Below are 23,695 nucleotides of genomic sequence, written 5' to 3'. Positions count from 1 at the left end.
GTTAAACTTCTTAATGCCGCCGTTATTTCAGCCCCGTCCCGTGCGGGGCCCGGCTGTTACACGCGGGAGATGCTCGGCTCGGGATGCACGCAAATGCTTTTGTTGGTGTTCCCATTCCTGGGCTCGTCGCTCCTTCCCCACCTGGAAGCTGAGAAGCTGATTTGTCTGTTTTTTCACTTTGTGTTTGGGAGACTTAATAAGATCTCGTTAGAAAGCCCTGTGTGCTAAGTTGTTGAAAGCTCCCTCTAAGCCACGCTAAGGTCGGGTTTCTTGCTTTAAGGTCACATTCTTAGTATCAATGACTTCAGCCCGTGGAAGAGATGAGGTTCGATCGCCGAGCAATTTCAAAGGTGTTGCTAGAGAGGCATTCTGAATCCCTTCCAGAGATGGTGTGAGATTTCTCGCCTAATCCCCAGGTTTTCTGCTGTCATTCCTCCACTGCCAGCGCCTGGATCCCAGAGCAGCACCTCCCCACAGCTCCCGGCTGCTCCGCTCTCTGTTGGCACCTTGCAGTCCTGCTCCTCTCACTGATGCTGTGGGTGACCCCCAGCTGTGAGCTGCCCACGCCTTTCTTCAGTGCCCTCACCTGCAGAGCAGCACTCGGCCCTCAGCTCAATGTCTGCACTGGGCTCCGGTAGCAGTGCCGTGTGCTGGAATTCATTTGTAGACGTGGAGCATTTTGCGTTCTGAAAATGGGAGTTTGGCAGGGATGTGAGCATCCTCTCAGTACTCAGTGCTGGTAGTTCTGGTCGTTTATCGCAGTGGTTGGGGCACATCAGCCTCACGAGGGCCTTCCGCAGGGAATCAAAGACTGGATTGGTTGGGTGTGTGTGGCTGCTTGCATACACCAGTATGTAATATTTTCCTTTTTGTTCATTTAGAGCCCAACTCATATCCAGCTTGATCAGCCCTGTCCTTTGCTGCTGTGTTGGCAGTGGTTTGTGAATGCCTTTCCTTGAAAACACTGCAGGCAACCCTTTTGGTACTGTGAGCACTGCAGCCAAAGACTCTTCACACCTCTTCTTCTTTTCCAGCACCCTACTGCAGTAATTACCTTGTCTGAAGTTGATAATTCTTTTCACTGTAAGTTTCCAGAATCGAGAATTGAGCTGCGTGCCTCTTCAAGGATTACCAGAGCTTAATCTTCCTATGCAAAGGCAACCAATTTCAGGCAGGCAAGTAGGGTTTATTTAACTGCCCGCCAGTGCCTAGCTCATTGATGTATGAAATCCCTCACAAATTCAGATTTACTTACTGCTAATGGGTTTACCACCTGCTCCTTCACCTCCTTCCCCCACATCCAGGAACGAGCCCGTGGGTGTCACTCACAGCAGACTGATGGTGACACATGCAGCTGCACTCTGTGAACCGTCGCCCCAACCTGAGCTCTTGGTGCCTCCGTTGGCACTGCCCATGTGGGGAAGCACAGCAGTGGTTCTGCTTGCATTAGGACCCACTTTCGTTTGTGTTCTGCGGAGCCAGGAGTGCTGTGTGGGCGCTGAGCAGGGAGCTGCACCTTGCAGACAGACAGACAGGCAGTGGCAGGAAAACTGGCTGAACTACTGAAGTACTATGAGCACCTTGCCATGTTCCTGGTGCAGTATGCAGGTACAGTGTGTTCTGTGTGCTTCTCTCACGCTGTCTGGATGAGAGCTGTTAGAACGTAGGATTACATGGAGTTGATAGAAGTAACTGTTGAAGGCTTGCTGATCTCTCCTGTGTGCTTAGGCAGCTCCTGTACCAACGGTGTGCTGGCAGCTGATGATTATAGAGCTCTGACTGTGACAGTGAAGCCAGGAGTACAGCAGAAAGCAGTGCACGATCCCAGAGATAGGTGTGTAGCCTGGGAACCAGATCCAGAAAGCAAATGCTCGGTTTGAAAGTGTGACTTTAAAGCCTCTGTGCTTTTCTTCTCTCCTTTCTCTTCCTTGCTGTTATCTTTTCTGTGTTTTCTAATTGATTGCTGCAGATGTTAGGTACTTTGTTTTCTTTTAAAGTGCATTCCTTTAGGTGTCAGAACAAGTGCTATGTAATCAGATGGGAGTCTTATATTCTGCAATCCTGTTTATTTCCGTTTAAGAAAAACGACCACTGTTCAGGTTGAGAAATACGTATTTCATATATTGGCCAATGTTGGCAAAAGGTGGATCCATATTTATAGCAAAGCCTGCGTCAGCCCATTTCTTGAGTTCTCCCTTCTGGATGCTGAGTAAGTGAGAAGTTTGGTGAGCAGGTGTGAACTCCGTGGGCTTCCTAAGCGTGTGCTTGAAATGCTTTTAGGCATATGGAGGTGTCAGGGTACCTGTTACTACTTCTTGATTTGAGTTCCAGGGGATGGATTTGTATAGCTCCTTCTTGTTAACCAGCTGGATGTCAAGAAAGATGTTTGAGAGCCTGATCAGCAGTAGTACAGGGCTGCTGCTGCTAGAGCATGTGCTGGGGTGAGCAGCTCTGTGTGCCCCCGGGCAGTGCTGGGTTTGTGGGCAGAGCTGGTGGTGTTTGATGGAACGTGAGTGAATGCAGCAGGGAAGGATTTTGCAGAAGTCCTGAAGTGAAGCCCTGTTGGGGTGCTGCCTTACGTAAAGCCTTGCACGGTGAGCTGTGCCAGTTTGTTTCTTAGGGAGAATTGTTGTCAATGTTTTCTGCTGTCAGTAAAAAGAATGATCTGTAAAGCAATGCTTTTCAGTTAAACTGGAGTTGAATCTCTCTACTGCAGATATATACACACACACATTTTGCTAGTCATTAAGACAGACGGCCAAGTTCTGTTAGTGGGAGCCAGTGGCTGGAGAACGAAGTCTTGTCAGGGGCCTGGCATGGGACCCAGCGAGGATAGATACTTGCCTTGATTTATGCCTGGAACATTGAGATCTTTCCTTTCTGTATTCAGGCCCTTCCTAATCCCATATATAGCATCAGCGTGGACCCGGAGCGATGGGCAGCTCTGTGCACTGGTGGAGCTGCTGGGTGCAGCAGGAGGCTGCCACATGTCCCAGTCAGAGCAGGCAGAACCCAGCAGAGTCCAGGGCTGAAGACTACCTGGAGCAGCCTGCTGTTCTCAGGGCTGCTGTGGGAGGAGGACCTGTGCCGGCAGTCATCTCTCAGAGTCACGGAGCTGTGGAATATCCCTAGTTGGAAGGGACCCACGAGGACCACTGTCCTGGCACCATGCATCACTGAAAGAGCCTGGCTCCATCATCTTAGCGTCCTGATTTCAGATATTTATGCACGTTAATAAGATCCCCCTGAGCCCCTTCTTCTCCGGGCTGAAAACATGCAGCTGCTTTGATTATGCAGAGGTCCAAATGAGGAGCTGGCTCTTCACTTTCCTGCTGTCGTTCTCGTTTGAAAAAAAACAACTTCTTGGGTCGCACCTGGTGTTTCCTGCCTGGCATGAGAGGGAATTTCCTTTTTCCATCTCTTCCGTGTTGCATATAATCTCTGGAAGACCGTGCTGCAGACTTAGGCTGCTGCTGCTAATTATCTTGATGAGACTGGGAGCTCTTGGAGGCAGCACTGTCTGTTTGCTGAATCAGCAGTAGTGGTCTGTACCCATTCAAGAGTGTTTTACTTGGAACTGAAGCAGCCACCCCACCTCTGCTCCTGCATGATGCAAGGCAAGAAGAGAAATGAGAAACGATAATGACTCCATTACCACAGTCTCTTCTCCTTTTATAGCTTTTTTCTTGTTAATCTGCCTGCTGGAAGCAGGAGGGGCATTGCAGGCTCACAGCTGCTACACAATGAGTTGCCTGCTGGTTTGCAGTTATGTAGTGCTTTATTTTTTGTGGAGAGGCTGTGGACAGTCATGCTGAAGACTTCAGAGCCTTTGTAGATCTGTTTCTGCTCCTTCCTGTGTGTCACGTTAGCAGCAGTGCCTTGTGTGTGCAACTCAGATACGTGGATCCTAGCAGAAAATGAGCTGCTCCTCAGAGCTGTGTTTGTGTCTGCCAGGGGAGCAAGCTGAATCAGATCACACGGAGTTCTAGCAAGTGTCTGGGCTGGCTGGCATGGCTGCAGGGCTGCTCCCTCCTGCTCTGTGCTGCCGTCAGGCTGGTTGGGCACCACAGGAGCTGCCTGGCAGTGCTGCAGGAGCATCCTTTGCCTTCCGTACAGCCCAGCGTTTGGCCTGAAGCTAAAGGATCTTATCTTTTCCAAAAGCAGTGATGGAAATAATTGCATTAAGTAGCTGCCTTTGCTCTCCAGTGGGTTAGAAAGCAGTGGTGTGGGTGAGGAGCATTCACACCCTGTCCTGGTGTGGTGTGATGCTCCTGCAGCAGTGCTGGCTGTCCATCCCTGTGCCAGGCCCAACACGGGCAGCATCTGCCTGGGGTCAGCGTGCTCTGCTTGACCCAAGTGTGAGAAAACGTGCTTTGAAATTTAATACTTGATAATAAAGTAACTTTTATAATTATTACAATCACATGGAATCACATGGAAAGGACCTACAAGATCATCCAGTCCAACCGTCCTCCCATCACCACTGCTACCCACTGAGCTACTAATCCATACCTCACAGCACTCATCTTGAACACTCCTCTTCTTTCTTGCTGTTTCTTTACCATGCACGGCCTCTCTATTTTTAACCTGCTGCATTTGTGATTCGTTTTCCTGCGCCCTCCCAACCGCAGTGATGTTTTGACTTTGGAGCATTTAAGAAGCAGTGCTGTAGGCATCTTGCATAGCTGGGTGCAACTATTGTTATTGCCAGTGAACAGCGCTCAGCTTTTTGGCTGCTTCTGCTCTTCTCACCTTTCAGCAGCTGAGATGAGAGCCCCTTGGGCTCCCTGCATCCACTCTCTTGTCTATTTACAGCCATACACAGCAGCCGTATTTATTAGCAAGTTCTGGGAAGTGGAATCCTCTAGAAGAGCTATTACAGTGCTGGCTGTGGCTTGCAGCATGCCTGGGGAAGGTTTGGTGTAAATGAAATAGCTGCCATGTTTCAGCCCCTCGGTGCTGTGAGGCAGCATCATTGTCAGCTTGGATGCTTCTGTAGTTGTGCTGCTTCCCCCAGAACACGTGTGGAGCTTAGCAGGAATGCAGCTGTTTTTATCACTTCTCATTGGTCCAGGACTTTTTTTTTTTTTGTTCATTGACTTTGAATTCAGAGTGAGTTTGCTGAGACAAAGATAAACAGGCAGAATATTTTAATGTCTCTTCAGTTCTGGATCCCTACAAGTGCTGAACACAACGGAAGGTGGAATCGTGAGCTCAGAGCTCAGTCGAGGGCACCTCTCCACAACTTATCATTGCTTATGTTCAAAGTGCTGAATTTCTGAAGCCTCTGGTAACGTGGAGTTGTTTAGAGTCCCTTTGTCTTGTTACCACCTCTCGTTTTGAGAGAAAGGCCAAGTTAGAGAGGCAGGGTGGATGGGGGCGTGCACACGAGGCATAGCTGGCCGTGGTTTGTGGATCATCCAGCAGGTGACTTAGCACAGATTTACTCTCAAATGGATGTGATGCCTTGAACTCAGAAACACGCTGGAAGCTGCAAAGCAATTTTTCTTCAGTCATCTTTGGTTCCAATGTGCAAAGTTAGCTTTTCTTCCTGTGTCTGGTGGTTGGCTCAGAGGATCTGTCTCCTCTCTGCTCCGTTTCCCCGTATCTCTTGCAGATCCCCAGCTAGAGCTGCCAGCTCTCCTTCCTGGGGGAACGGATTGCTGAGCACTCTTTCTTGGCTACAGGAGGGATCAACTGCTTGCCAGCCTCCTTGATTAAAAATAGCAATAGCAATTGCAAGCGAGGCACGCCTCGTGTTTTTACTAGTAAATGAGTCCAGGTAAAGTCACTACTGGTGACAAACCAGGCAAAGCTAAATGTCTGTTATGGGTTGGAAGAGACAGAATGAATTTCTGGCTTCCAAGTTTCTGAGCTGGGAAATACAGTACAGTGCAGGAGAGGTGCACCCCTGGTTTGTAGCATCATGCAGCTTGATTTGTGTGGGTCCAGAGAGGGATGGTGGGGATAATGTTTGTAGGTAATATTTTAAATTGATGTGAGTATAGCATAGCACTGAGTGGGGCATACTGGGGATGACAAACAGGAGGCATAATTGTTCCGGGGGTCTGAAGGATGCCAGCAGCAGGTGGGACAGGACGTTGCTTTCATGATGGTGAGACTGAGGCATCGCAAACTGTTATAAAGTATCTGAATCTATTTTTGTATTTCAGGCTTAAACCATCTGTCCTTTGATCCTGCCAGCAACAGCAAATCTCTGCAGTTTGGCAGCCCGAGTGGTGCATGTGTGTCAGAAAGCCCAACTGAGAATGGGAGTGATCCAGGCAAGAAGAGGAAGAGAACAAACATTACTCCAGGTAAGCCATGTGGCAGCTTGATATCTGGCAAAAGAGAAGGTGTCTGCGTAAGTGCAGACCAAAGCCAACTGCTGTGCTGAGGTGTCAGTGCAGAAAGTGCCCTTGTGAGGCCACACCTGCAGTGCTGCCTCAGGCCTGGGGTCCCCGGCATGAGAAGGATGTGGAGCTGTTGGAGCAGGTGCAGAGGAGGGCATGAGGGGGATCAGAGGCTGCAGCACCTCTCCTCCAAATAAGATCAAAGGGGCTGGGGGTGTTCAGAAATGTGTAATCGTTCTTTGCTTCATTTCCCTGTTTAGCATGGAAGAAATGTCTTCAGGTGGCAGTGGAAGCATTCTCTGCATGATCAGACTGGGCGTCTCTGATTTCAGTGCATTTGTGGCAGTTTATACTTGCAGAATATTTGTTCCTTCTTCATAAATTCTTATCTTTAGTCGGTGTTCCTTCAGGGTCACTCGTAGCTGTGCATTGTAATGGAAAAAACATTTTAAGTGCTCTTGGAGGTCAGTGCTTTTGTACACCTTGCATCCCTGAAATGTCATCTCCTTGACAGGGACGCTGCTTTTTTCAGACAGGCTTTTTCTGTGCGGTGGGGTCAAATCTGCTTTTGTATGCTGATACAGCAGAGCCTTGCTGAGCAACATTTGTCCTACGGAGCAATGAAGGCGTGCACTGAGCTCTTAATCACCTTTTTTCTCTCAGCAGATGGTGGCAGAAATCTAAGCCTAGACTCCATTTCAATGGGCTTGCCAATGTCAGACCCAACTGCCTGGGCCACTGCGATGAACAACCTGGGGATGGCTCCCATGGGGATGACAGGACAGCCCCTCCTGCCAGGTGTGAGACTTTATCCAGACTGTGCCCACCTTTTCTTTCCAACGTGTCTTTGGGAAGAACCTGTGTCAGCTGAGTTGGATTAATGGGTTTTTATATGCAGTACACGTTTATAAGCTGCATTTGAAATGTATGGATGTCAATGAGCAATGTATCTAGAGGCCACTGATTATTATTATTATTTTTTTTGAAACTGAGTTGAGAAGAAATACATGTTTATGGATGCAAACAATGGCTACTGGGGTAGTGGGAAGGTGGGCTGTACCTGTAGGTAACTGCAGCAGACCAGCAGGGGAAGTGTTCCACATGAGACATGTCTGCAGAGCTCAGGAAGCCAGTGATACCAAGTAAAGCATTATTCTAAGCTGAACTAAAACTGCATAGACTGAAGGGTGGGAGGAAAACGATGAGGAAAGCAATAAGGCAGTAAAATGGATTTGGCAGAAGATAATGGGGGATTTTGCTCAAGAAATGGCCACCTGATAGTGTGGAGTGCTGCTCAGAGGTGAGTCAACCTGTGTCCAGGGTATGTTAAAGAGCTCCTATGTGGCAGCAGAGCTGTGCTATACACGGTTTCACAGCAGTGTGATGGGCCTGTGAATCAAAATCCTGAGTTAAAATTACTGTTTCAGTCCTCTGCTACAATTAAGCACTTGAGAAGGATGCTGTCCCATGCCAGAATTGCTGCCTTCATACCTAAGGAGAGAGTACCTGCTTTGGTGGTACTCCACAATCCTATTACTCCTCTGCTGGCACAGTGCAGGTAGTTTGCTGTGCAGCTGAGCCTATATTTAGCTAATAGCATCACTGGATATAAATTTTGCATGCAGTCTGTACTCTTCTGTTCCCTAGGCCTTGTTTCACATTTGTCTTTGCTGTAAGAGATGCTTTCATGCGTTTTTCTCCTATTCACATATGTGTCAAATAAGAGTCAGTAGAACTTAAAAGTCAGTTAGTCCTGGGAGAGCACACAAGTTTGAAGTTGCTTTCCTATTTCCTGCTGAAAGAACAGAGAAGACTTTAAGCTTCCAAGTGATTTTTGTTCTGATCCTTCTGAGATCGGACTTTGAGATCAGGAGTTCTGCTCCCAAGACAGAGGACTCAGGATGGTTTAGAAGGAGTTTTTTTTTGTGACCCGAGTGCAAGCGAGCAGAATGCTCTGGTGAGTGTGGATCTGTTGTAAAGCATAATGATGAGGTTCAGACCAGGCATATTGGTAGTACCAGTGAAAGAGGAGAGGTAATGGAAGTTTGAAATGAGTTGGACCATCTTTGCTCAGTGTCAGGTGAGACTGAAGTTTCAGGTCACATTAAAAAATGGTTTGAAAATGCTTAAGAACTTACTAGCCTCATTCTGTTTCTACAGATGAAGTAAAGCATGTAGTTGTGAGATGCTTTGACAAGACTACAATGTCTAAAATGAATACACATCATCTTTCACGCCATCCAGGTAATACTAGTTTTATATAAAAGTTCTCATGGCTTTCAGCAAACAACCTAGCAGCTGCCAGGCCTGATGTTTTTGAACCTCTTAGAATCCTTGAGGACTTGTTTTTCTTTTTCTCTTTTCTCCTTCTTGCTAATGGAGACTGGCTTTTCTGAATTAGCATCACAAGCCTCTCAGATGCTGGCCTGTAGCCAGGAGATAAGCTTATTAACAGGAAGAGAGACCCCTAGGCAAGATGGTGAGTTGTCCACTGTATTGCTGTTGGAGCAGTAAAAAATGAGATTCACCACAACCCAAAGACCTTGGGATCTGTTTCCCCCTGTATGTACGCTTTTTACCTTTCATTATAATGTAGTTCTCTTCTCTGCTTGTTCTTTTGCTTCTGTTAATTGTATCGATTCATGCTTTCTTTTAAAGCCTGAATCAGAGAAATACCCCTCCTGGATTTCTTATCCTTCAGATTTTTCCGGCTCCTGTCTTTCCCTACTGTCTCTGTTTTCTACCAGTGAGTGCTGAAATAATCTTGATCTCATAGATGTACCTTTTGCCAAATTGTGCTGAGAAGGAGAGCAGATCTTTACATTCTAACACATGGGCATTTCAGCAGTCTCTGCATTTTTGCAGCAGGTCACTGTTGCTCCATATCCCCCCCCCCTCCCCGCAGTGAAGGCGTTGGTCATTCCTCTTCCTTCCAGCTTGTTGAACTGCAGTTTGCTTTCAGTGGTGATGCTGTTGTTTCAGCTTGGATCAGGAACTTACTTGCTCAGAAATAGGTCTCTTATTTTTTCCTCCTGCCCTGTATCTTCAGTGAGTGCAACCATTGAAAGTCACAGCTGTTCACAAGGTGACCTTCATCTTGAGGTTCAGCAGGGATCTAGGGTGGGGTAGGAAGACTTTCCATTTCTCTGAAGTCTGTTTCATGGTGGAGCTTTTGCTTTGGGTCCGTTGGCACCATTCATGTGTGGCGTAAAGCAGACAGCAACGCTTGCAAGCAAAGCATTGTAGGTAAAGCATGTAAAAAATGTAGCCCTAGACAAAATGTTCAAATTACAAAGGAAAATAAAATTCAGCTACCAAACTGAGACATCCTGTTTGTGCACGAAGAGTTGTCTTGCACCCAGATCTCTGTGGAGCCAAGCAGGAGCTGTTCTTAAGTAGTGTTTGCAAAGTGAAGAATACAAAGTCGTTCCCCTGCTTTAGCGATATGAATAGCATTGAAATGGTGCCAGCTTAAGATCAAAGGAAAACGCTATCTCTGCACCACTCTGCTCTGCCTGTTGGCGATTTTCATCTGTGCCCTGCAAAATTAATCTTATCTGCTCACATCTGTGAAAAGCAGCCAGCTTCAGCCAGTTCTGCAGCGCTCAAAACTGCATATTCAGTGGTTGTGTCCTTCGGTGTTCTGGGGAGCGCCTGCGTCTTCAGAGCTGCTTCTGCTACAGGGAGAGGAATGGTGGTAGACAGCAGAGAGGGAGATTTGCAGCTGGGATCTCAGCCTGCTAGTACCAGCTGGCTCTGGTGGTGCTGGGTGTCCTTAGCTGCCGATGTTATCAGCTCAGGAGTTTTCTTTCTAAGGCATTTATTTAAGTATACATTTTCCATTTTGGTTGCCTGAAAGTATTGATTTCCCCAAGGTTCACAGCTTTGAACAGATGAAATCCCTCACGGTTGACAACTCTCTTTAGTTTTAGTTGGTGTTGGTGGTAAATCTAAGAGCAAAAAGCAGAATAGCATACTTGTTATTTAGTCCTCTGTCTGAATAAAGCCTCAGAACAAGTTGAGCAACATAAGATGTATATTGCCACTGTAGGTTGCACTTAATGGTGAAGTATTTCCTTAAACACTGCTGTACATTTTACCCAGAATTCTTCTAGAACTTTCTTAACTGCTGACGTTCCTACACTTTATTTGGGTAATATAGTATTTACTGGGAAAGGTTCTGGTGCTAGCTGGTATCTATGGAGTAGAAAGGGGTAAAAGTTATTTCAAGGGTACAGATGTGAAGTTCTGGTGAGGTAAGTGATCATGTTCCCTCTCTCTTGTTTATTCAGGTAATTTTCACTGGTATTTGTAGATGGAGTACTTTATTTGCTGTCCAAATGAACAATTACTGGATGAGTCCAAAACTGATTCCCTTGTTCTCTCCCCCGTTTAGATTTTGATCCTGCTCTTGGAATGATGACTGGAATCCCTCCAATCAATCCCATGATGCCAGGCTTGGGGATAGTCCCTCCTCCCATTCCTCCAGACATGCCTGCTGTGAAGGAGATCATTCACTGCAAGAGCTGCACTCTTTTCCCACCTAACCCACGTAACGTCTGCTTGTATTTTGTCCCCTTTCTATCTATGAATTTTTGTGTCTATGTAGAAAAATACATACATAAAAATGTGTACATCAGAGAAGAGCCATGTGGAACCCCTGCAGTGACTGGCCAGACTCGTCAGCCAGCTGTTCAGTGTTTTCCTCATGTACCTCCAGCCTCCCTGCTGGCAGGCCACTATAGGGAGCTGAAAAGTCTTTATGTAAGCACTATTCAACAGCCACTAAAACACTTCTGTTATCAACATTGTTTTCATCTTAAAGCCAAAACACTGCACCAAATCAGCTAGTGTGCAGGAAATTGACTCAATCCCAGATGTTAGGTTTGGAAGCAAGCTAGTAAACGTGTTTGTTGTATGGCACCTCAGCAATGCTTGGTACAGCTATTTGTCAATCAAGTCAGATATACTTGATATATACTGGAATGGCTAACTCATGCATTTGAAGGAAACCAGGACATCTGTTAGTGCAGGTGGGCAGATGTATGGAAATTGTGCTGACGGACCTGGCCTGTTTTTGTTCTGCTGTCTTCAGATCTGCCCCCTCCAGCAACAAGAGAGAGGCCCCCAGGCTGTAAGACCGTGTTTGTTGGGGGGCTGCCGGAAAATGGAACTGAGCAGATCATTATGGAAGTGTTTGAGCAGTGTGGAGAAGTCATAGCTATTCGGAAGAGTAAGAAGAATTTCTGTCACATCCGCTTTGCTGAGGAATTCATGGTGGACAAGGCACTGTATCTTTCTGGTAGGTATATTTCTGTCTGAGATGGAAGCTTAAAATTCTGGGCTGTGAGTGTAAAGACTTCTGTGTGGTTACGATGATAGGCTTGATAGCCATTTGTCTCACGTGGTGTCAGTTTGCCTCTGTCTCTGCTTTTAATACTTGTCTGCTTCAATATCTAAAAGCTGCTCCTGATAGGAAAGAGAGCAACCCTTCCTTACCTCGGGTACTGTAGACCTCTGCAAACTATCAGCTCTTCTGTTCAGGGTCTTGCTATCTTTGTGGGAGTCACAGACAGAGGCAGAGGGAGGTTCTCCCCCATGTAAATCACCTATCTTATATGAACATTGTTGTCATCACCACCAGGCTACCGCATCAGGTTGGGTTCCAGCACTGACAAGAAGGACACTGGGCGCCTGCACGTGGATTTTGCCCAGGCTCGGGACGACCTCTATGAGTGGGAGTGCAAGCAGCGCATGCTGGCAAGGGAGGAGCGCCATCGCAGGAGGCTGGAGGAGGAACGCTTCCACCCACCATCCCCACCTCCTGTTGTGCATTACTCTGACCACGAGTGCAGCATTGTTGCGGAGAAGCTGAAAGGTAAGTGGTTCTGTGGCCTGCTGCTACCTGCCTGCACAGGGTCGTCTTAAAAAACAAACGTACGCCTGACTTCAGTTTCTTCCAACCCATTTTTGTTCATGTTTAAGTGATGAGTTTAAATCCTAAATCCAGGGTGGTGACACACTGGAACAGGTTGCCCAAGGAGGTCGTGGATGCCCCATCCCTGCAGGCATTCAAGGCTCTGGATGTGGCTCTGGGCAGCCTGGGCTGCTGGTTGGCAACCTGCACATACCAGGGGGTTGGAATTGGATGAGCACTGTGCTCCTTTTCAACCCAGGCCATTCTAGGATTCTAAGGCTTTTTTCTGAAGCCTAAGCCCCATCGGTGGCCTGATTCTTTCAGTCAGAGGATATTTGCTGTCACGAAAGAGTACATCTAAATAGGCATATAAAGTTATCTCATAAATTTCCAGCAATTGATTCTCCTCTTTCTTACGGTGCCTTTACAGCTTTCTGTCAGCTCCTTTCCATTCTTGTGATTCTATGAATTAGACTTGGACTCCTTTGTGTAGTCTTGTGTTTGGGTAATGCTGTGCTTTCATGAACCCAGGACAGCCAACCTGAGCAAGCTGACCTTTGAGAGAGGGCAGATCAGTGGCAGCAGGAAAAGGATCTGAAAGCTGCGCAGGCAAACTTGTGCTTCCATGATTTAAAGATACCATTTCTTGCTGCAGATGACACTAAGTTCTCAGAAGCTGTGCAGACCTTGCTCACCTGGATAGAGCGTGGAGAAGTGAACAGAAGGACTGCAAACAACTTCTACTCCATGATTCAGTCGGCCAACAGCCACATTCGCAGATTGGTGAATGAGAAGGCAGCTCACGAGAAGGAGATGGAAGAAGCTAAAGAGAAGTTCAAGCTTGCCCTCTCAGGGATTCTGGTTCAGTGTGAGTAGTATTTCTGCACTGAGTGTTTGCTACGTGTTGTTGTAGAGAGGATGCTTAATTTCTAGAGTCTGGTGAGCTCATGCTAAAAAATCACCAGGAACCATAAATGACAATGGCTTCTATGCAGCTACAGTTAATTTATGAGCATATGTCATTAACTTGGCAAAAGTTTCTCGTGGTACCTTTTATTAAAGTCAGAGTCCACATCTGAGGGGAGAAGAGATGAATTCCTAATGGTTGTTTTTTTTCCTCTTTTAATTATAGTCTGTTAGTAATTTTATAATCTTTTCAACACTGCACTTCTGTGTACAGACAAGGTAAGTTCCTGGTAATCTGATGGCTCAGCGAAATGTGCAGGATTTATTCATCAAAGGTAGGATGCATTAGAGTGCTCCCAATACCCCGCTGTCAGTCACAACTGAAGTTATGAGGAAAACCTATTGCAGAACAGAATTTTGAACCTGAGTCCCAGTACTTTATTAAATCAAGGAAGAGTTGTTGGCTCCATTAGTTCTAGAGTGTGACTTATAGCAGTCCTCAACCCATTCGTAGCCTGTTACACCTCTCTTCTTTACTGAGTCTGAAATATTTTTTTAAGACTACTTTTTTTCCATAGCTTTACTAAGCCTCCTTGAACCTCTTGGCTAGGATGTGAACATTCTGAACTTTGGTTTTATATTCGTTAATTTAATTGTCTAATATTTGGTTTATATATATTTTATTCTATAAAAAAATATGGGCAAACGGTCCAGAAGAAAAAGCAGTATGCACTGCAGAGTAAGTAGTAATAGCCAACTGCATGCAAGTCACCTCTATAAAACACTTAGTGGTATCTCAGACACGTCTAGATTTATTAGTTAATCTAAGGAGCAGAGAAATGATTTCACTTCCTATGAGTTATACCTACTACAGCATCACAGATGTGGGGAAAAGACAGCTAGGTGTACTTTCTGCTGTTGGTTGAAATCTCCTCCCAAGGGAGGCACTTCTTATTTACAAAAACCTCTGCAAATTTTCTAAGGAAAATATTTTAGAATAAATCCAAGGAAGAAAAAGCAGTTGATGCTGGATGCGTAGGACGCAGTTGCACTGTTCTTTGGGACTGTACCCAGTGGGCCCCAGAGCGAACAAAGTGCCAGCTTTCACAAGTACTGAGAGCAAATTTTAGAGAGCAAATGCTGTCCAGGTGTATCCATTGCACGGATAAGTGGTGTTGCACATGGAATGGTTTTTTCAGTGCAACATGTGCCTTCCTTTCTTCCAACTGAGTGCAGATGCAGTTTTCCCAGCTGAGCGTTACTCTGTGCTGCTGGCCTGGCGCAGTACCTGCTTTCCTTTCCAGGCACAGAGTCCTGAGCATGGCTTCAGCACAGTACAGTGTTATAACAAAAGGTTAGCCAAACACCTGCCTGATTCCACTCTTTTACTCCTTTACTCCTCTTGTTCGCCCTCTCTGGATGATATTCTGGCCTGATTTGTCTGCTGATTTGATACTACAGTCGAGCAAATAGTGGCCGTGTACCATTCTGCCTCCAAACAAAAGGCTTGGGACCATTTCACGAAAGCTCAGCGTAAGAACATCAGCGTGTGGTGCAAACAAGCAGAGGTTGGTAATTTTTTATTGTGCTAGATCCTCCAGCCAGTCTCTTTCTTGTCAGGATATTGATTTTAAGTTTGCACGATGCTCACGTGGATAACAACATCTTAATTCACAGTGTAAGATGGGAATTACTCGGTCGTCTCTTGTTCCAGGTAATGAATTTGCTGTTAGCATTTGTGTTACTAGTAGCAATACATTCAGATCTGTATGCTGATTGAATATTGATCTGTTTTTAATGTTAAAGCAAAAGGTATTTCTAGAGAGATATTAAGGGAAAGAAGACAAGGATTACCACTGAGATCTGTTTTGTCACATTTCTATTGATCGACCTGAGAGATGGAAATAATTGCAGCTGGACAGTCTGAAAGATTTGAGGGAAGATATTCTCATATTTATAGGTTTATTTCATGCATTGATATTGCTAAGTGGGGAAATAAGGATTTAAAAGTGGTGCAGAGGTGGGGGGTGTGTGTGAAAGGAAGTGTGTCACTCAAACATCTGGTAGATGTCTGCTAGAATTGTGTGAGCTTGTATATGTTGGGAAAGGGAAGGCTGAAAGGGTCCCCACCAGCAGCTTTCTGCTATTTAAAGCAGGGGGGTCACAAGGAGGCAGAAATGGCCTCTTCTGATAGGCACACAGCATGAGGGTGAGCAGCAGTGGGCACGTGTCGTGACAGGAAGTTCCATTTGGGTTTAAGCCTCAAATTCTGTTCCTGAAAAGCAGTTCAGCCCTGTAGAAGAGCCCAAGGTGACAGGGGAACCTCCATCCTTGAGTTCTGAGTAAGGCCCTTGGCAGCCCGATATGGATTTGCAGGGAGCACTTCTTCAAAGAGAGCCAGAAAGACCTTAGGAAGTATTGGTTCCAGCCTAAGCCTTCCTGTGATTCTGTGTTTTCTTGATGCATTATGTTCCTTATTACAAACAAATCTGTTCCAACAAAGCAAAAAGTCACCTTTCACCTTTAAAATAATGTTAATGTCATCTGTAAATCTGGGCAAAGTGAACAAGTTGGTGGTAACTGTTCATCCAAAAGCCATTTGTCTATATTTGACTATATGCAGGACACTTTTCAGCATAGCTGCAACCTGAGAAAAAATTGGAGAGTCTGCAGAGTTTGATAATATTCAGTGAACACTCTTGGTAAAAAGCAGAGGAGTGATCCTCCACAACTCTGTTAAACCCTGACTGTTGTGGGAAGCTGACAGCTGAGAACCCCCCATGAGACTGCACTTCTGGGGCTTTCTTTCCAAGTCCCACCGAGTTAGTCCTTTCTTAGCAGCTATAATGGAGAAGCTAATGTTTGTTTTTATACCCAAAAAGCCAAGTGGAGAGTCGTGATTCAGGCTATGCCTCTGCTTTGAGCCCTAGTGCTGCTGTTTTCTTTTCTGCTTGCCTGAGATTACTTACCATGGTTGGGGTGGGAACGCGCTCTCCATTTGGAGTGGTCTGTTTTTCCAAGGTAAGTTCTCGCAGTGGGAAGAGGCAGCAAGACCTGTTATGAGGCATCTTCCAGGGGTGCTGTTGGGCTCAGCATGCATTCCTTTTTCAGGATTGTTTCTGAAAGGAAGATGGCCCCCCAACATCTTCTTGCTACAGTTTTTGTTGGAATTGAAGAAAAGCTTGGAGGAAATTGAGGAAAGCTTGGAGGGCAGCTTGGGGAATGGGTGTGAATTGGGAATCATTGGGCTGGGTCAGGGTCTCTGCTGCTCTGTCAGTGGTGATTTAAGATGGTTTTGCCAGACAGTGCAGGTGGGTCTTGTAGCTGAGGGCAGCTCATGAAGAAGCCATGGCAGCTTGAGACTTGCTGAAACACCATACTGCTGTAACTACCAGCCAGCTTCTTTCCTTGCTTTGGAAGGGCCTTACTTAAGTATTTCTCCCCTCTGATGCTTTTCTTTCCCCATCTGTGGCTCCCCCTTCAGCCACAGAGCAGCCTTGGTACATCCTGCTCTGCAGCCTTAGCCTCAGTGTGTGCTGTGCTCTCTGCAGGCTCTTTGAGCTTCTAGGCCAGCTTTTAGATTTTAGCTGTTGGGCAGAATTAGTTAAAAACGGTAGGAATGTTTTTCTATGATCTTCAGCCCAGCTTCCATTTTATGTGTGGTCTCCAGGGCAGGCCGCAGTTGTTTTGGAATTGAAACCAGCCCTGTCCCTCCTGCTCAGGTTTGCTGTGTTCTTGTCCTTTCCCCCTTGTTGTTCCCAAGGTATCATCCGGGCTGAGAGTATGTTCATTTTCCCCAAGGCAAAGGAGAGCATGGCTTAGAAGGAAGATAGAAGAGTCAGAAATGCCAGTCATGCTGACAGATTGGCTCACGCTAGATGTTGTTCTTGATTGAGTAGACTGTGCCAAAAATTTCTATCATTTCCCTTTTCCTGTATTATGGAGGTGTGTTTTGCAGACTTAAGATATCTGCATCTCTTTATCCATACAATCTGTTCCTTATAATCTGTATTTAAAAAACATCTGGTTTCTGAACCTTAGGAAATTCGTAACATTCATAATGACGAACTAATGGGCATTCGAAGAGAGGAGGAAATGGAAATGTCTGATGAAGAAATAGAAGATCCATCAGAGATGAAAGAAACAGATGAATCAGGTAAACTACTTTTTGCAGTGGTTTGTTTTAGGAGCCCCATTCGGATCTGAGTGTTCAGGGCAAAATCAATAGCAGTTTTCTGCTGCTGAGATTTAACAGCATGCAGTCTCTAATACTTGCTTTGCCTTCTGTTAGTCTTGCTAAACTTTTGTGCGTTCATACTGATGGACAGTAAGAAGTTCATAGCACTGTACCAGTACCAGGACTTAAGAGGAAGCTATAGGAAACCTTTTTACAGGCAAGTACAACATCAATGGATATTGGTTATTTAAGCAGTGGTTTTTATAGCTATTTCTGTTGCTGTCAGCTGCTCTACTTTGTCTCTTCCTTTCTTCCAAGCTCCTGATGTCTTTTTGCATTTGCTGGTAGATATTCTGCTGCAGCAAATCCTATAATCATAGCTACAGAACATACATACGTGGCACTCTTCCTTTTGCAGCTGAAGGTTACGTTATGAGACAGAGAGAAAAGAAGATTGCTTCTCCAACCGGTTGTTATTTTGTAATCGTTTATTGGGGCTCCATTGAGCTCCTGCCATCTCAATCATTCCTTTTGCACAAGTTTTTAAATGTGATTATAATTCTCAAAATCCTTGTCACTTATTGTTACTTGTCATCTCCTGCTGAATTAGGGTGAAACAGCAAGTTAACAGTTGTTGGAGTTATGTACTGATATTAAAATACTTCCTACAGTATCCACACCCCACCCCAACCTTTCCTCACCTCTCCTAATTCTGTAGCCTTTTCTTAGCCTTCCAAGTGCAGTGCCCAAGCCCTGTATAAGCGCCTGAGCAGGCTGTAACCATGGCCCAGGTAGCAGAGGAAAACAGCAAGGGCAGGTGGCAGAGCATGTACTCCATATCGTGGGTATGCTTTGAAACCTGCTGAAGCTATCTTTGCAGTACTAATGTCACATAAGCCCATTCCTAAATTTTTCAACACCAAGTGATGGAGCTGTTTCATCCCATGGCTTGATGGGGATAATCTTTTGGCTGAGGGTGGCAGTGGAGCCTGTCCAGAGTCTTTCAGCTTTTCTGGGTAGGAAACCTACTTCCTTGCCTACATCGTTTTACTCCAACACATTCTTTTGCCTTTTCCTTTTATTCTCCCCAACTTAAATACTGCTTTTCCCCTAAGGAGATGTTCTTTGTCCACAGCAGTGTATTTTTCCAAAGAGTGGTTGTAAGAAACTCTCTTTAGTACTCTGGATTTGTAACTGAGACTTCGGAGCCACAGAACTGTGAGCGTCAGCTCATCCCCAACTCTGATTTTTGATCACTGCCTGCCTTGTTTTCCAGCACTGGTGTCACAGGTGGAAGCCCTGAAAGAAGAAAATGACAGTCTGCGCTGGCAGCTGGATGCCTACCGGAATGAAGTAGAACTCCTAAAGCAGGAGCATGGCAAAGCAAGCAGGGATGAAGACACAACCAAAGAGCAGCAGCTGAAACTTCTCCAGCAGGCTCTGCAGGGAATGCAGCAGGTGGGCCTGGGCTTCAGTCTAGCTGTGTCCTTGCTATAAAGGCAAGGGGACTGTGGTGCAGGGCACAAACACAAGCAAAGGTGTTCTGTTAATCATACTTTATGAATTCCTTGTGTGATATTGGCTGTGACTCCTGAAATAGTGTGCTAACCTTCCCTCGAAGCCCCGTGAGATCCTGATTGCTACCATGAGCAAAAAGGTGCGAAATCCCAAGCTTGCTTTGCAGTCTTTTCTGAAGTTTACTGGGCTTTCATTCTCACATAAATTTGTAGATCATGTATTGCTCTTTGGGATTTCCTTAGGCCAAATATCAAATGTTTAGGTTCCTTGTAAGTCTTAACAGTATCCCCTCGTGTATTAAACCAGACTGATTACCAAAGCATATAGAGTACACGATAGTTCAGCTAAGCACTTCATTAAAATTAGAACCTGCTGTGGAGGCTGTGGTTGTTCACTGAAGGAATCTGAGGTAGGAATTAATTGCATTGCTATTTGTACCATCAGAGCTGGCTGGAGAAGCCTTCTCTAATCACCTTCAGCTATTTGTGTGTAAGGAAATGGCAGGAATTGCCAGACAATAGATTTTCCTTTTTGCAGATGTCAGGGAGTTAAAGTTTCTCTATATGCCACTGCCAGGATAAGTAACCATGCTGAAAGAGCTGTGAACTGTTTAACTTTTCTCTTCCAGCATCTTTTGAAAGTTCAAGATGAATACAAAAAGAGGGAAGCTGAGCTAGAAAAAGTGAAAGAAGACAAACTAAAAATCGAAACGTTATTAGAAACCCTTAAGGAGCAGGTATGTGACTTCTTGATCCTTTCTTATTCTTCAGTAGTAAATGCAGTTCTTGCACTTCATGGCGTGTAGCATGTGCAAGGAAGGAGAGGGTGTAGAAGATGCCTAGCCCTTGCTTAGGAGAAGTGGTCTTTTGAAAGCTAGAGAAAATTACCTGATTAATTGGAGGTTGCATATCATAAGTGAACTTCCTGATTGCTTAATGTAACAGTGAGACAATCATCAGAAGCAACTAGATAAATATAAGGCTGTATTTTGTTTGTGGGTTTGCATTTGAATCTAAGCTTGCTTGTCCTCTCCTCCGAGGCAGACTCAATTATGCCTGTACCTACAAGGATAGATGAGAAGTATTACAAAGTGCCTTTGGACCTTTCCTTCCCTGATTTTTGTATAATTAACCCCACCATTTTGTGCCTTGGTCTAGGGAAGGTGATAAATACTTAGCTTTTTAGTAATTAAAATAGAGTTTGAATACCAGTGATCTCCAGTGTGGGAGCTTTGATGGATATTAAAGAACAAAAATAACACACATCAGTAACCTTTCCTTTTCTTAAACTATACATAGCAAAGTGTAGCAAATGAAGAGGACAAAGAGAGAGATGTTACTGATGGCCAAGGGAATGTAAGTAAAGTCTTCTGCTGCTTTAGTCAGTATTTTAAGGAGGGAAGTAGTGATATCTTATTGTAAAATGAGCAATTGACTGCTGTGAAGCATACAAACGTGGAACATAATGGACTGTCTATCAGTTTGCAAGTTAAGAACTTCAAGTTATCCATAGCAGCTTATTTTGAGGATAATAAATTATGTAAATTTATGTTTTAATTCAGTTCTGTGAATTCAAGTCAAGGAGAGTTCTGATCCCAAACCCTCCGCAGGCAGTAGGCACTTGCTTAATCATGCTGCCACTGTTTATGCATCTAAAAAATGTACATGTGCATCTGAATTAATTGCTGCAAGACTTTCTATCTACTCTAGTTTTGATCTTCCAGAGCAGATGTCATGCGAGTGACCAAGGATGATGGAAGTGCATGTTGTGGGATTTTATTTAACATCATTAGCTTCAGTCTAGCTTGGTAATTCAGACATGCAGTTCTGATAGCACCATGAACATCATTCTGATGTGTTGGATGCCTTTTGCAATATATAGATAAATAAAGCAGTTTGATGGCTCATAGAAACAGGAAAAGAAGAATACAAAGTCAAGTCTTACTGAGCTGCTGCTTGGTGTGTAAGTGTGCTTCCCGTGCTGTCCGTGTGTGGAACAGGCCTGCGTATTTTTTTTCTGCAGGAGAGCAGTATGCCAAGAGTTTGTGCATGCAGCCAGGAGAAGGAGTGCCCAGTTGAGAAGACACTGAGCAATAGCCCTGTGAAATCAGAACGAGAAGCTCTCTTAGTTGGTAAGACCATTTGATTAGTGATGATGTTAGAGACTGAAGTGGTGGGAGTTACTTTGGAGTGGCCTCACAGCTGCTAGTGACAGCCTTTTGTTTCTTGAATTATGCCTCTAAAGGTGGGAGTCCTGCAACCAAGGACTCACATACCTCTGCTGCTCTCCCCATTTACCTCTTCCTTTTCCTGCTCCTTGACCTGGTACAGCTGGAGCAGAGTTCTGCTTTCCCTCTACTTTAGCCTCGTATCCCCACATTTGTGGTAGCCCCCTGCTGAATTTTTGGTGAGGTTTGTCATGGAGCACATTACCATTGCTTGGCAGGGAGCAAGAGTGGTGAGATCTCTAAGTGTTAGCTGCATCACTTAGCTGTTGCTTACTTTGCAGCCCACAGACCAAACTTCACTGAATTTAAAACCAAAAATGCCAAATAAGATCCCTGTGTGCAGTGCCAGCAATGGCAGAGAGCTGGTGTTCTCAGCTGATGGTTCTCATGAAAATGACATTTGTGGCTTTCCTTTCCCCAGGAATAATTTCAACATTTCTTCATGTGCACCCATTTGGAGCAAGCATAGAGTACATTTGTTCCTACCTGCAGCGCTTGGACAGCAAAGTAGGTGTACTAATACCTTCATTTCCCAATTAAACACCAATTAAACATGTTTGAGCTTGAATGTATGCAGTCATTAGAAGGCTTCTGTAACCAAAAGTGTCTTGTTTTTTAGTGAAATTTTCCTTTTCTTTTCACAGATTTGCACCACAGAAGTGGAAGTTCTCATGACCAGACTACAAACTACATTTAAACAGGAGCTGAGTGGGGTTGGGGCCAGTTTGGAGAAAAAATGGAAGTTTTGTGGCTTTGATGGCTTGAAAATGACTTGAACTTCAGCTGAACTGACTTAACACTGAAAGCAACAGCAGGATGTGCGCATCAAGAAAACTTGGGATGCCTCTTAACTCTGTTTCTGATGATTATCTTGCACGCATGGGATAATAATGTAAGTGAAATTTTAAGTCCAGATTAGCACTAGGAGAAACTTCAGGTGCTGGAGCTTCTTTGAGTTATTTTGTTAACAGGCAAAGTGCTGTTTGATACATTTTGTGTACAAAGTTCATGTCTGATATTTTTAAGCACAGCATGTAGACCAAGTGTTTTGCCAATGTTGTATCTGTTTCGTGTGCCCAAATTTCTGCTTATCATTGTACCTTCTTTTTACTGATAGAAACATGTAGACTATCCACTGAGACAATAATTTTCTGGTTTCTAGAACCACCAAAAGGAGAAAGAAGGCATTTTTTAGACATTTATATGATAAAAAATTAAATATGTTTAAGCAGAAGATTTAATTAGCTCAGTGTCTCTCTGAGCCTAACAATCAGTTCTTTTTCATGCTCTTTTCTCTACCGAAAGTTTAGCTGTTAAGCTAAGGTGAAGGCAGTGTCACCAGGAGTGTGATGATAGCAGTACCTCTGGGGTGTGCATTGCAAAATCAGTCTGTAATCAAACTTTTTGTGGGAGGGGTATTTAATTTTCTACTGGTCTGGGTGGAGCAAAAGGCCTACATCAGGCCTGTATTTTTACTAATTGTTTACCATCAAATTTCTCCACCCGCTTTGTTTTTGAGACTGATCTTCACGAAGTGTGAGAAGCAGCACAGACTGCAGCTTCCCAAGGGCTGTTCCTCATGTTCTCAGTAAACGTCAGACACTCAGCCCTCTGCAGAAGATTAGTAAGATAGACTGTTAAATGCTTTAACAATCAAAAAACCAAACGAAAAAGAATCCACACTGTCATCAGACAGAGCTTTGGTAGTGGATGCCTCCTGGAATTGTAGAAGTGAGTGAGGGACCTGCATGTAGCTTATTGTGGTGCAGGCTGCAGAAACGAGTGGAACAAACCTTACTATTGGGACCAGGTTGCCCATGCTGAGGGGAGCTACCTGCTCACCTTGCTCCTGACGCTGAAAGACTGCTACACTGGAAACCCTTTTGAAGAAATCTGAGTATTTGTGTCACTACAAGTGAACATTGTATTTTTAAGGAATAAACATTTTTTATGTTCCAATCTCAGCCTTGCTGCTTTCTTTTTCCTCACCTGACTTGCATTGTCTGATACAGGAAAGATGATGCTCCAGAAGACAGAGGGTTGGAGGCCACGCCCTTTGTGAGCTTGGATATTCACTGTATCTGTTCTTCAGTCTGCCCCAAAGCATATCTGTGTGTCGGGCTGCTTGCTGTGCACGTCCTTGAAGAGATCAGGACTCACCTTTTGGCACCTTCCTGTTCTCTGGGCGAGGTGTGTGCAGGTACACACACAAATGCTGATGTGGGTCCTGATCTAGCTGCGCTCCCATGACAGTTATCATGCAGATGTACACATGAAATGCAGAACGTTCAACAGACTTGCTCTCAGAAGCTCCTATCTTTGCATCTCTTCCTTAATGACCGCTAACACCTCTTTCTGTGAAGTATAACTACGTTCCTATAGCTGCTCTAGATACACGGTAAGCAGTCGTTAGGTATAATGAAGTGGAACTTAGTGTTCTCATTTGTTTTTAACCAGAGAAGCTCTAAGGCACTGCTGGAGAAGCTCACGTTGCTCTATCCGTGCTTCCAGTCTGCAGCAGCTCACCTCAGAGCCCTGCATTTCTTCGTTTTGGCGCCCACCGCTCCTCTAGGCCCCGTCGCACACTGACGGCCACG

At 45.0% G+C, this 23,695-nt stretch overlaps 1 protein-coding gene across 6 annotated transcripts; it reads left to right on the top strand.

The window, feature by feature from the left end:
- The first annotated feature begins 6,173 nt into the window (after nt 1-6,173).
- On the top strand, nt 6,174-23,057 carry ENOX2 (ecto-NOX disulfide-thiol exchanger 2). 6 transcript variants are annotated; one of them, XM_019618111.1, is made up of 15 exons: nt 6,174-6,317; nt 7,020-7,151; nt 8,514-8,597; nt 10,750-10,905; nt 11,449-11,655; nt 11,998-12,231; nt 12,926-13,138; nt 14,638-14,744; nt 17,218-17,332; nt 18,630-18,811; nt 19,500-19,607; nt 20,170-20,226; nt 20,894-21,002; nt 21,520-21,605; nt 21,743-23,057. In XM_019618111.1, exons 2-15 carry the CDS (start codon nt 7,055-7,057, stop codon nt 21,872-21,874), a joined length of 1,887 nt encoding a protein of 628 aa, XP_019473656.1. In that variant the 5' UTR covers nt 6,174-6,317; nt 7,020-7,054; the 3' UTR covers nt 21,875-23,057. The 6 variants fall into 6 exon arrangements, with proteins under 6 accessions (XP_019473656.1, XP_019473655.1, XP_019473658.1 ...); XM_019618110.1 differs by having other exon boundaries at nt 7,017-7,151; XM_019618113.1 differs by lacking the exon at nt 8,514-8,597 and having other exon boundaries at nt 7,017-7,151.
- Nucleotides 23,058-23,695: the final 638 nt, after the last annotated feature.

Source organism: Meleagris gallopavo, chromosome 9, assembly GCF_000146605.3.
Source record: "Meleagris gallopavo isolate NT-WF06-2002-E0010 breed Aviagen turkey brand Nicholas breeding stock chromosome 9, Turkey_5.1, whole genome shotgun sequence".
Taxonomy (NCBI): Eukaryota; Metazoa; Chordata; class Aves; order Galliformes; family Phasianidae; genus Meleagris; species Meleagris gallopavo.
This window is presented reverse-complemented; position numbering and strand designations above follow the sequence as displayed.